A 13,638-nucleotide genomic window follows, 5' to 3' on the forward strand; every position below is an offset into this window, starting at 1 on the left:
GTATATATATTCTTCCATTGCACAGTAAGGCTTTCATATGAAATACTAGTTGGTTTTTTTTAAAGAAAAGAACTATATTTATAAATTAGGATACAGTTAATCTAATGTATTTTTATAGCTAAAGGTACATGAAAATGCTATGTTTAAACCTCATGTATATATATTTAGACTATGGATATCTTTTTTGTAATAGTTCTTGTTCCTAATAAATGTTTAACTTTGTGAAATGGGTGTGTCTGAGGATTCAGTATCTCACTGGGGGACTGTGAGGGAATCTGCACTTGGATTAAGTTCTGCAATTTGGGAAGAATTAGCCAATTTTACAGAGTAAAGTGCTAAGTGTGGTCAGTGCTCTGCCATAAAAGCTTGAGTTGTGCCATTTACCGTGAGCAGAGGGAGAAGAGCAGAGCTGCAGCTGGCAGGGGCAAGCACAAAGTTGGATGGATCCTCTTTTCCTTCTGAGGTGAGCCTCAAAATGAAGTGTTTCAAGACACTGTGGCTCCTGCAGCCAGACGGGGCTCCCTGCCTTGGTCTGGCTGCTTTCTAAACTCCTTGAGACACATCCACCACTAGTGTGGCTCCGCTAAATGTGTTCCCAGCCCTGTTTTATTTCTCTCATCTGCAATGTAGATACAGAGCAAGAACATTCCATTGTCTTTTAACTCTCTTCCCATCTGATGTGTGAGAAATTCCTATCGGCTCCCTACACAGACCAAGCCAAACTCCTTGAATTTTCCACTTGCTGACAGCATCACTCAGAAGCTTTCAGACTTCAGAAAAGGGAAGGCTGGAGATACAAAGGCATTACTGTGAGTGACATAATCAATGGAGACATAAGGAAGAGTGGGATGAAATTTGGTGAGGGAAAAAAGGGAAAAGTTAGCTTGAATATGTGGGTAAATTATTGCCAGAGGAAATTAGAGGCTCTATCGTAATAAAGGAAAAAGAGTTATTTTGGGGTATTTTCAAACATTGTGCTAAAAAAGGTGTAAGAAAGGTCTGGGTAAGAGCTGGGCTGTGGGGCATAAAAGGGAGCAGTCTGGATAAGACATAGAAAGGGTGCTAAAAACAGGCAATGCTGTTTTTAGTTGTGTAAAAAGTCAAAAAACAATAGTATTGGTACGTTCTTGCTCTCCACCTATGGCTGCAGCTGGATGCAGATTGATGGGCACCTGAACACGGGGAAAAGCACCGGTGAACACACATCTCTGTTCCATAATCATCCAATGAAGCCCTCAAGCAAATCTCAGGCTACCGCAGCCGTTCTGTGAATGCACATCCATCCTCAAGTGACCATCAGTGATCTATTGCTAGGTACGGACCAGGGAAAAAAAACCACCCTCTCTGTATAATTTACAGAATCACTACGAAAAGCAAAGCAAAAGGCACGCAGAAATGGTCTTGTCTTCGCTGGTCCGACGGGTGTGGGAAATGGAGCAATCTCTGCCTTGTCAGAGATTCCTGGGGAGGAATGGGTCAGTCTAGGGAAGGACTGCGCACACCAACATCTGACTCCTTCCGAAGAGAGGGGGCAACCTCGCTCTGCTCTTCCAGCGAGAACCAAACTCGCCGCGATCCGGGGAAGGAGCAACTTTCAAAGTCAGAGCTGTGCTGGGCGCTGCCGCGGTAAGGCCGGGCCCTGCGGGGACGATGGGCAGCGGTGCGGGAGGGACCCTGCTCCAGCCACCGCCACTCCCAGGCTGGGTTTTCCTAAAAAACTCAAATCCGCGGAGCCTGAGGGGCTGCCCGGGGGCGGGCCGGCGTGCGGGTCGAGTCTGGGGAAGGAGCTCCATCCGCCTCCTCCGGGCCAGCCCTGCCCTCGGCGGCAGGCGAGGGGCCGTGCCGGGGGACTCGCCCTTGGCCACGGCGCCGGGCCGGGGGCCGGAGGCCGGAGGAGGAGCCGCTGTCCTGCTCCCTTTCCTGCCGGCCTCCCTCTGCCTCCCGGGCCGCGGAGCGAGGTTTGCGGGCGGCGCCGGAGGAGGAGGAGGAGGAGGAGGCGGCGGCGGCGGCGGTGCGGGGAGCGCTGGCCCGGGACACAGGAGGTACCGTGGGTTTGCTGCCGCTTCTCGGGCACCTGCCTCGCCGCCAGGGCAGTCGGTGTGGGGGGCTGCCGGGGCGTTTCGGGTGGAAAGGAGGGGGGAACCGCGTTTTCTTATAAAGAAAATGAAAGTTCGGAGGGAACTTTGCGGGCGCAGCGCGGCGGGAGCGCGGCCGCCCCGCCCGGCGGGGACGGGGAGCACCGAGACTCGCTCTGAGGGGACGTCCCACCCCGGCAGCTGGAAAGCGTCCGGAAAGGTTTGTGAGACCCCCGAGTCCCCAAGCCGCTGGCCGAGGTGTGGGAGAAGGGGGTGGCTTGGTGCTCGCTGCTCACCCGGGGAGGAAGGATGCGGGTCCCAGCGGGCAGGGCGGCCCAAGGCGGGCCGGGGGTCCCTGGGCTGGCGCTTCAGCCCCTGGTTCGCCATCACCCCGCCCGCTGTGACACCAGGCAGGAGAGCCCCAGCGCCTTTCCACACCGGTGGTCCCTGGGCCTCTCAGATCCGTGGTGATTCCCAGCCCCAGGTGGGAGTGTCAGAAACAACAAGTGGTTTGAGCAAAGAACTGAAGTTTTAGCAGGGTTTTTTTTTGTGAATTAGGAAGCGATCTCGGGCAAACTGTGATGTTTCTGAGGGCCTGGCTGCTTTTAGGCACAATGCACGGGTAAGACTTGGCGGGCTGGTGAAGTGGAGGGGAGGTGATGGTTCAGGTGTGGTCAGATATGCTGGGGCAGTAGCAGGTGTCAGGACTCGGAATGTGTGAAATGGGATGTAAATCCCATTTACACGTGTTCAGTTGTATTTTGCGTGGTCCATCTCGTTCTGAACGAGATTCTGTAGAGCACGTAGACTCCCTAAATGAAATCCACATGTGGTGTTTGCATGAGTTACAGTTGTGTGCACCTTGCTTAACATAAAGCTCTGTAGGGTTTTTTTTTAGTTATATACACAAAGGTCCTGAAATACGGAAATCCTGTGTAGATGGGCACTGTGTGGCAGTAATACACATGGCTACAGCATTCAGTTACTTGCAGCTAAAGGGAACTGATTATCAAAACCACACCGCTATTTTTCTTAAAAGCTATTTTTCCTTTCACTTTATATGAGGAAAGTTTCAGCCTGGGGAATAAGGTGAGTAGAGAACTAAAAATCAGGACTGGGATGGTTTTCAAGCCTCAGGGGTCCACGCTGACACCTGTTCAGTGTCCTTGTACAGTTGTTGTGGGCACACATGGTTTGTCCCTGTCTCAGAGTAGGGAAATGCCTCAGAAACCATCATCTGCTGCAGAGCTGGTGGGTCGGAGCGTGCATGGGGAAGTGTTTACTCTCACTGGAGCTGCTCAGTGCATTGAGGGCAGACAGCTGCTGGCATCACATCCCCTCCATTGTCAGAGTTAACAACCTGGACTGCTTTGGGGAAGTGAGAGCCTCCCTGATACCTCTGCCTGGTGTGCCCCACCCATGGCATGGAGGGATGTGTGATCCCAGCACAGCAGGTCCTCCTGTGTGGTCAAGGGAAGCTAAGACCAGGAGAGAAGCCGAGTCTGGTGGGAACCCAGCACGTTCCAGGACAGAATTCAGTCCTCCACCAACATGGCCCAATTCACCAGTTTGTGGGCTTGGTTCTGGGCTTAGGGATCACCTCCATCTCAGCCTCCTGCAGCACCCAATGCCCAGACTGTGGGCACAGGGGTATGAGTTTTGGCTCCTGCTGCCAGGTAGTGCAAAGTCAGGGTCAGCAGAAGCTGAGTGCATCTAAAATTCAAATATTTGCCTAGAAACAACTGAAGTACGATGCAGTGATTTTTAGTGTTGTTGGCTGGTGGTTGAAACCCAGTATAAGGAGGGAGGAGCAGAAAGCTTCCTGGAGAGTGGTGATAGATCAGCATATTTTTATATTCCCCTTGGCCTTTGATCCCAGCTCAGGAAGCCAGCTCTGCCCAGGGAGAGTCAGGGATGATCTTGGGCCTTGCTGGCCAGAGTGCAAGGTGGGTTATGAGCTTTGCTGAGATAGAGCCTCAAATCAAAACTTCATCATCACACACCAGACATGAGAAGAACCAGTAAGAGTCAGTTGAGGGGCATCATGTTACATCTGAGAGGCATTTACTGGCTGAAACTGAAAGCAGAAAATGAACAAACTCTGATGCTGGTTGGACAGACACTTCAATCCTCCAGTAGTTTGAACCTCTGTATGAAGAGGTTAAAGGGTGGTTGTGCAGCTGTGAAAAGGGAAGAAGTTGGAAATGCCTCAGGAGACTGAACTGTGCAATTTTCTGCTGCCTGTTACACCAGGCAGTTCACAAGAAGCCAACCTGTGGTATTTCCTAAGTGCCTGATTTGCCTCCCTGCATGTGTTTGAAGAAGCCTGATGCTTCCAGGGTCAGAGAGTTCTCTAAAAGGACTGGGTAGAGGGCACAGGAGCTGCTGTGTTTCTCTTTACCCTCTTCTGTTTCCTACAGAGGATTATCTCAGTAACCACATCAGTATTTTTCAGTTTCTCACAGTCTCACAAGAGCCGTGGTTGTCTTTGTGGATGGGAAAGGTTTTGAGGTTGCATTTAGGATTTTTCCAGCTGCACTGCAGGGCTTCAATGGTCTGCCTTTACACCAGCTTGTGGAGAATCTGAAACTGCAGCTGTGACCCCTTCCCACCCCCTTGTCCTCTGCCCAAAGACTGAGCAGCTTTGGTGGTGAAAAATTAGGAACATTATCTTTCTGTAGTGCAGAAATTGTTAGTCCCCTCTATTAATTCATTTTATGCTCTTAAAAAGCTATTATGGAAATAATTGTATTTATAGGATGATAAGTGTATTTCTGCAATGTAGCATTTAGACAACTGTGTTAATAGTGGAGAGGTATGAGTGTCTCACAATTTCTATAGTAGAATGATTAATTTGTTTTGCTGTTTATTTTTAAACAGAGTAAATGGTGTTTCTTCAGGATGGTGCTCCCTAGCATCCTCTGCTCCTGCATTCACATGATGGGGACCATCCAGCTTTGACAACACTGTTCACTTTGAAGTGCTGTGGAAAGTTTGTCTGAGGGACCTTCACGACTGCGACCCAGAATGTACTGGTGTGTGGGAACGGAGGAATCCGCTGTTTGCAGGGAGAGCAACATGGATCCACAAAATGGTAAATAGGAGGATTTATTTCTTTCCTGTTCAGACTGGGAGCAAAAGGTTCTAAGAGAACTCAGTACCCAGCTGCCACTGGACTTTGATGAAGTTTAAAAATGGGAAAGTTTTTTGAGCCCTAATCTTTGAAAATTTACAGTCTAGAACAAGGAATTTTACTTCCAGGGAGAATGATGTTGAACTACTGAGGTGGTAAGAATAGCATTCCCCTGAAGATGGATGTTCTCCAAAGGCCTACGGAATTAGTCAATATATGTATCACGTCTCACCAGTTCCGAAATATGTTTTACAAAATCTGTGCTTTTTCAGTGTGTGAATGCAAATATGTTCCCAGTCACTGATGCAATGGGTGTTCAGGGTATGAAAGCTGCTAAAATCAGAGCATCTCTTCCCAGCCTGAACAGATATTAACCTGCTCCAGTTTTACTGTCAGCTCTGATTCAGTGGCTTGCAGTGATTTAATGTTGGGCTAGATTAGAAGGTTTGTGTTTATGTAATTAAGAAATTCCCCTTTTGGAAGGGACATATGCTTCAGGTTGCTTCCTGTGAATTTTTTTTTTTCCTGAGCAGCCAAATTATTTTTGGATGGTTTCTCTCACTGCAACCCTCAGCTCCCCGGCACTGCCATGCTTCTCTGAGTCAAACCCGAGTTATGTTTCTGCAGCAAGAAATAGCCTCCTGTTCTTGTGTAACGGTGTTCCCCCCTTGCAGCAAGTGCTTCATTAGGAGGCAGCATCTGCGTTTGAAGTGTGGGAAGAAGGTGTGTTTGACGCTTTGTAGTGAGTAAGCAGGCTCCAGCAGAAGCTAATGTTTTTGCAGCCTTATTTTGGATTTTATCAGCAACTATGAAGCAAAACCCGATAGTTTATTCAGAGGCCTCCTTGTCTTGTTTGAAGACGTTTCTCACCAGCGTCACAGGGAGCTCTGGGAACTCTTTCCTTTCTCCGTATGTATTCTGCTTGTTCTGTGATGCTGATTTTTCTGTTTGCTTTTGGTAATTATCCTTGTACCTTTCTGTAACACTTGGTTATTGGATATTCTTATAATTTTTAAATTCTATTTTCTGAGTTTCTCTCTGGAAGAAATTATCTCCACTTGAATACTAAGCTATAAACCATGAGAAGAATTTTAATCTGCGCTAACGGTTTGCAACTGTTTGGAATTGCTAAATTTTTGTTCTGCAGTAGTGATCTGACAAGTTTTCTCATTGTTTAAAGATACAGTAAATAAATTATTGTAGGAGTGAATAATGAAGTGAAAAGTGGAATAGTTGTATTTTCTACATTTTGACTTCAGGTTTTTTTCTGAGAACTTTATTACACGTTGCTGTTATGTAATTATATTCAGTTAAACTGGTTAGCTGGAAGCATGCAAATCTCAGTGGTAGACTCTTCTATATGGATATATCTGGGTTATATTAAAACAGTCTACAGTGTTGGAAAATTAGGAAAGGGATCCTTGTATAGCTTAAGATCCCTGTACAAGGCACCGGTACTGCCTTGGTGGATTTGCTCTTTATAAGGGTACTGTACATGCTTAAACTCATTGTTATTTCAGGATTGTTTGGGTCCTGCCAAGAATGATTGTCATTAGCTAACCGGTCCACTCCCTAAGTTAGCTGGTCCTTGTTCTGCGTTCGGATCCCATTACAGGGACTGAAGCAGGAACACGGTGACTCATTCAGCCTCCACATGTGAACCCATTGTTTACGCGCCTTTAGGAACAATATGGATGCAGTCTCCTGCTCCCATTCAGCGGGAACTGCTGGGAAGGGGAGTGAGATCCCGGATCATTCCTTTAATACCGACGACCTCGTTAGTGCTCAGAGCTTGGAGTCTTTTTTTCTTTCGGGCAGGAGGGACCGGCATGTGGCTGTGGGGGGTTAACCAGAGCACGGTGGTGTCGGGGCTCCGGGATGGGTCAGTCGGATCGGTAGGGCTGGAGGCACCTTTCAGCAGGTCCCTGTGCACTTCCATTATCTGAAACCTTAGGATTTTTTAGGAGTTTTTTTCCTGGCAGCTATAAAGCCCTGGCCAATTGTATGTGGAGAAAAGGTTCACAGCATCCTTATATGTTAGAAAATGTAACATAGGGTGCAGGGGCTCACCTTGCTCAGGTGTCTCCTCTGCTGTTCCTCCCGGCTGTGCAGTGATCTTCCCATATCCCAGCAGGATGCCAGCTTTCCCCGGGAGTGGGCGAGCTGTGTGTCAGAACTGGACCCTCTCTGCCCTCCAGGGTTGATGCTGGGCTTGACTTGGTGGTGCTGACTGAGCCCTCGGAGGGGATTTGTCACTGAAGCGCAGGATGAGGCTCCCTTGTGGGTGCACCCAGAATTTCCCTTGCCTCCTCAAACCCTGCTTCCCCTCTCCTGGATTTGTTCATCTTGTCCTAATTAAAAGAAACTGAGCAGAGATATGGGGGTGGCTGCAGTCTTTCATGAAGCACAGGGTTTGGGGTTTTTTTTTAAACTTGGTTAAAGAGCGCTGCATAATACAGAGGAGGTGACATGATGTGAATTTTGTAGGAAGTACAATGGAAGCCCAAAGGCATCACTTTATGAATGCATAGAAAAGCATAAAGATTCATTTCCTTTCTATGGGCTGATTGGTTTCTTTGAATCTTACAAAATTTCACAGCTAGGATTTAATTCTTACGTGCTTTTCTGGGAGACAGTTTCTCAGAGGTGTAGGAGAGCAATCATTGTCTTCTGAAACATCAGGGTACTTCTGTTAAAGAGCTTATCTCCCTCTTACTGTGTATTTTATTCAAAGTTACAGAGCATTCATATGCCACACGTGTGTGTCTCAGAGGTGGAACTGGATTATCCTTCAAACATGCCAGAGGGTGTCTCTTCTCTCCTGCTTAATCTAGAAATGAGCCCTGAAAAGGGGGATTATGGTGGAATGTGTCTAACATTACATAATTAGGGACAACAATGCTAAGGAGAGCTGCTTCAAACTTTTTAGTAGCTTTGCAGATATTAACTAACAGCACCTTCACAACTTCTTTTGAGGTAAATCAGATGTAACTTGGTGACTTTCCACTGTCCAGGAAAGCACAGATAGACATGGACAGTGTGCCTGGAAAAGGGACCTAAATATTACATGAGGGAGCAAACAAGTAACCAGAATATATGACTCCAGCTGTCATTTGGAGTGGACCAGAGGCCCCTAAAGCTGTGCTTTGCAAATGCTGTGGTGACCCTACAGCTCACAGGGCTTTGTCTTTTATCAGAAAGAAGCTGCCCACAATGGCAGCAACCTTTGCAACCCTGGCTGGGCCATGGCTCAGCTCAGATCTGACTCAGAGGGAAAGCTGCTGCCTGCCCTGATGCTTCCTGAATCCTGAAAAAGGCTCTGGTGTGAGTAAGGGTTCAACTGGAAAAGTCAAAGGGTCGTTTAACGAGAGGGACTGCTCAGGAGCAAGTGCAATTTTATAGGGAAAGTTTCACAACAGTTTGAGTGGTGACAGCTCAAGGTTGGCCAATAGCAAATGGAGCAGTTTATCCTCCTGGGGCACACTTTGTGCCTCCAGCCTCACTACTGGTTGGCATCAGAGCAGGGTATTGCAGAGGTGGACTCGATAATCCTAGTGGGTCCCTTCCAACTCAACCTATTCTCTGATTCTGTGATTTCCTCACAATTCTACACCTCTGTTGCTTAAAAGTGAACAGCAGGAACTTGAATAGCTTTGTTGAAAAAGCTTTCCTGCTGAATAGAGGAGGAAGGGAAAATCAGCACCACAGGTATTACGTTGTTCCTCATGAAATCACCATGTAAACCTTAAAATCTTCCCATCAGCCGTGTGTGGGGACAGGACCAGCAGCTGGGCCTTGGGGCACATTGTGCTGTGTAACAGGGAAAGAATACTCACAGCCTCTGTCCTGCTTTTTCCATCCACACATCACCCTGAGTTTTTCATGACCATGTGGGGTGAGAAGGACAAGGAGAGGATCTGGGAGGTGAACTGAGCACATGGAGCACTGGAGAGCTGCAAAGTGTGTCAGTCGTGTGAAGTTCTTTATAATCAGACTAAATCAGCCTTGAAGGTTTTCTGGTTTTCTTCCTGCTTGTTAAGCTGAAAGTAAATTTGAGTCCAAACAGCAAACTGAAAGGGTTTCTATGAGCTAAAAATGCAGAAAATAGAACAGGTTTTGTATGTGAGTCAGTCTTACTGCAGAATGCCCTGCAGAAGGAGAAGTAGGAAATGCTCAGCAGGAATAGGAAGTACACTAGTAAGGCAGTAATAGGCTTGTATTTTTAAATATTTAAATAAACTCTTCATACTGAAGTGGTGCAATCTCACAAGGGGCCAAGAACCACTGCGGAAGGCTGGTCTGCAGCTGAACATGCCTGTGGTTAAACCTGCTCTCCCATGCAGAGCTGAATGTTACAGCATCTCTCCAAACCCAACCTGCATTTCAAAAAAGGCAAGGAATGCTGAGGCATTTACAATTTTCCTGATAAAAACCATCAAAGCCAGTCTGCTCTTGAACTTGAGGGCTGTATCAAGGAGGGCAGAGCTGCTGTGAGAGCCCATGGCGCACTAAAGACCTTGGGAAGTTAATTTAGCAGAGAGTCTGACCTGAGAGCCAGTTTGATTTACAGGCAGCAGTAAAACATGGATCTTTATCTGAGCTGTATCTGGAATTATCTGCTGCTTTTCAGCTTTATTTTTCCACCTTCACATTAAAATGTATTTGTGGTCTATTACATTGAAATGCAACTTATGACAACTCTATCAAGAAGCCTGGAAAAAAACAAAGATAAGGTAGTAAAGAAAATCCTTCGCCCTTAGAACTTATACACAGGGAGTTCTTTACAATGTTCCTGAGGTGTGATTTATGAGGGAGCTTTCAGGTGAGGGTTGATTCTGGGGTCATGGAACTGCTGTCCTCTGTTTCAGTGGGAAAAAAGCAATTGATAGTGTTCACACCAACTCAGCCTTTACCAGGCCTGTAATTGATTTATTATTTTGACAGAGATGTTGCAGGTGATTTTATACTTGCATTAAGAAAATACTATGAATTATGGGGGTTTATCCTCCCCAGAGCCTATGGGGGCCTTATCCAAAACCCATTAAAGTCTTTGCACTGACATAATGGGGTCTTCAGGGATCCTTACAGCATTAAGTCTGTGGTTTGTTTGTTTTTCACTGCTCTGATGGATAAAGGCTCTGCTTGCAGAAGGCAGTGAACTGGGAGGAACTGTTTGCATTGCAGGTGAGGATGGGGGAGATGGATTTTATACCATTCAACTCCCAATCTGCTATATAAAATCATAGAATTATGGAATTTTTAAGGCTGGAAAAGACCTTTCAGGTCACTGGGTCCACCTGTTCCTGCAGCACAGCCAAGCCCACCATTAAACTGTGTCCCCAAGTGCCACATGCACACAGCTTTTAAACTCCCCCAGGGATGGTGACTCAACCATGAAGTCTGTCTCTTAATAGGTTCTATTTCAGATTTTACATCAAGTCAGGCTGATATTTAATTCCTTCCCTTAATCCAAGTGTGTGTGCTCATTAGTGGGTCAGCAATTGCTTATTTGCATGATTCTGTATCACCACAGCAGCAGCTCTTTTATGTAAGCTGCTGATATTTTCAGAACAGAAGTGTCTCCATGTTTTTAATTTGTGCCTCATCCCCACTTAGAGGACCTATTTAAAAAGTCTTTAAGTTTTAGGAAAGGCTCTCACCCTTCCAAAAGCCTTTCTGCAGTCAGAAGGACTCTGGGGTTCAACAGTTTGTGTTGCTGGCAGGACTTGGGGTCTGCCATGGAGATGCACAGTGGGAAACCTGGGGCAGATCCTCTCTGTTTTGGCTCTCCCTCTCCAGTTGGAGAGGGCAGCAGATCCCTGGTGAGCTTCAGGAACTGCTCATCTGTAAAGACAAGCTCTGTTACTGTCACCCAGGGGTGAGGGAGAGGGTCAGTCTGCCACAGGAAGAGTGGGAGGAAGGAGGTGAGTGGGAAGGAGCAGGGACCTGGGGCTGGGAGCTGGAGGAGCAGCTTTGTTTTCTCTCTAATAGTCAATATGTGGCTCCCAGGCATAAAGGCTGGCATTTCATACTGCTGGGGAAAACTCAGTCCCAGGCTGCCCCCAGCTCATCTCTCTGCATAGCTGAAAATCATGGAAAAATAATGAACCAAAGCAGTGACTCAAACAAGAAGTCTGGATAAATTTAGCTCAAATATTCTTGGTATGTTTGTGGTCACTGTGGAAATTGCATCACTTCTTGTTTTAATGATCAAAATATTGCTTGGAAAACTGGCATCTACCTGAGAAGGGCTCAAAATGAAATCCTTTAAAAGCAAGTATGTCTTTGTTTCACCTGCAGTTAATTGGTTTTGGGGATTATTTGTTTTATTCCCATCTTGGTTAAGGAGTTTTTGGACTGGAGTTTATTACTGCTTAATTGAAAAGCCACAAGGTTTAGAGCTGATACACTCTGCAGCGTGATTATATGCTTCACATAAAAGTTCTGTCTGGGGAGTAGGATTCAAAAAGAGTGCTGGTAATTGCTGAAGACAAGACCTCCTCCAGAATCTGCCTGCATGTCTTTCTGTCTTTCACATCAAAGAGCCTTTGAAAATGCTTTTATTTTTGCATCAAATAGGAACTTTTCTTTTTTTTTTGGTAACACTAATAGACAGGATCCCTTTTCAGATCTCATACATAGCTTGAAAAACAAAAAGGTTGGCTCCTTAAGTGAGCTTGTAATCCTGGTCATAATTCTCCCATGTTTTGCACCTTGGGCCTTTCATACAGTGGCAGGGTGGGAATAAAAGCTGCCAAATCAAAGCCGTTTGCATGGATAGGACCAGGTTCTTGGATGCAGTGGATCAGAGTTCGTCAAAGGTTGGTGGGAGGGGGATGAACCGTGCCCTGCCTCATTTTGCTGTCTCTGCCTTGGAACAGACATCCAAAAATGCTGTGAGCTGCAGTGGGTTCACAACATGGACCTAGGATCCTCCCAGGCAGAATCTTCATCCTCCCTCCACTGAAATGAGTGCTGTTGTTCCCAGGCACCAGGAAGACAAAATACCTCCCTTTCCCCCTCTCTGCAAATGCAGGCAATTTCTGCCACTTGTAGGTTTTGACACAAGTAGAGGAAGGTTTTATGGGGTTTTTTGGTAGCCTCATTAAAGCTTTGGTGGCTATCTGGGCCAACAGCAGAGGACTTTCCATCAGGTTTTCTTTCTGCTCCAGACACAGCTGTTAAGGTGATCCTCCCTCTGAGCTAGTCTGTCCTGGAAACCAGGATCTTCTCTACTCCCATGGAAGAAGAGTCAGAAGTGTGAAGTGCTCACATTGAGTTCAGTAGAAGCTGGAGTGAAGCCCCACTTTCTTCACTGTTTTGTGTGGATTTTTTGTTTTCTTTTCCAGACTAACCTATTCCTTTCCCCTGGTGCGCTTCCCAGCTGTGCACTTCCCTTGGCTCTGCTGTTGCCAAATTGTCGCTTCAACTCACTTGATGCCAACTGTATCCAATATCTTGATTGCAATTTCTTTTTCTCTGCATGCAACACTTTTACTTAAACTGATCCAGAGTGGTTGTCTTAGTGATAAATGAGAAGTGAGGGTATAGCAAGGAGTATTTTATTAGTCAAGCAGGCACAGTAAAGAAGCTCATTGAACTGTGTCTAACATGTACTAAGCTTGGATTTTGCTGCGTGGGATGTTTGCCCCCTCAAATCTCTTGAAAGGCGTCTTCCTTTAGATGTGTCTCCTGCATCTGTCAGTTTTTTAAATAAAAAATATTCTCTTATTCTCCAAACTTTAGTCAAAGTAGCCTGTGAGGCTCCTGTCTTAGGTCTGAGTATGTGGATTAACTTCTGGCTGTGCATAATGTGGGAATATAGGCTGTAGGTCTGGAAGGAATGTGTGGGTCAGTGTCCTGGTGTCACACTCCTACACCTTATGTCTCTCTGGAGAGCTAGATTTTGGCTGCTTCTGTGCTACTATTTTTGATCAGCAATCAGGTTGCAGTGATGTAAATGGGTTTTCCATTTAGGAAGGTGTTTACATGTGTTAATTAAGTGAAGCACAAGCTTAGGCGCGCTTTTCCCAAATCAGAGGAGCTGTGGGATTGCTGGATGTGTCTTTGGTGGAGCTGGTAGAAGACTTGTGCTAAAGAAGAGACCTGAGCAGAGACCATGGGCCCATCTTCCTCTTACTCACACATAGCAAATCCCTCCTGAGCTCTCCACATGTAGCCTCTCACAGCTGGGGCTAAAAGCATTTGCTTCTTTCTAAAGCAAGCTTTAAGTATGTGTCTAAGTTGCAAAAGTGGGCTGGCCATGAGGTGGTGCTTCCCCAATGTGAATAATTAATGTTTTAATTTTTTTAGAAGAAGGATTTTGAGCAAATTATTTCTCTGAAAGAGAGAAAACATTGGTGTGTGGGATTTTTTCCCTTCTGATGAAAGCTTGACTGTTAGGGAAAAGGAAAATGTTCAGAAGAAAGT

At 46.3% G+C, this 13,638-nt stretch overlaps 1 protein-coding gene across 1 annotated transcript in view; it reads left to right on the forward strand.

The window, feature by feature from the left end:
* Nucleotides 1-5,102: 5,102 nt before the first annotated feature.
* LRRK1 (leucine rich repeat kinase 1) overlaps nt 5,103-13,638 on the forward strand; it is a gene marked incomplete at its 5' end in the record, with an annotated part of 69,608 nt that continues 61,072 nt past the window's right edge. The window contains one exon of the mRNA XM_082290373.1: nt 5,103-5,169. Within this exon, the coding sequence (XP_082146499.1) occupies nt 5,103-5,169 (67 nt within the window). The remainder of the gene's footprint in view (nt 5,170-13,638) is intronic.

Source organism: Coloeus monedula (assembly GCF_965178545.1).
Source record: "Coloeus monedula genome assembly, chromosome: 14".
Lineage (NCBI taxonomy): Eukaryota > Metazoa > Chordata > Aves > Passeriformes > Corvidae > Coloeus > Coloeus monedula.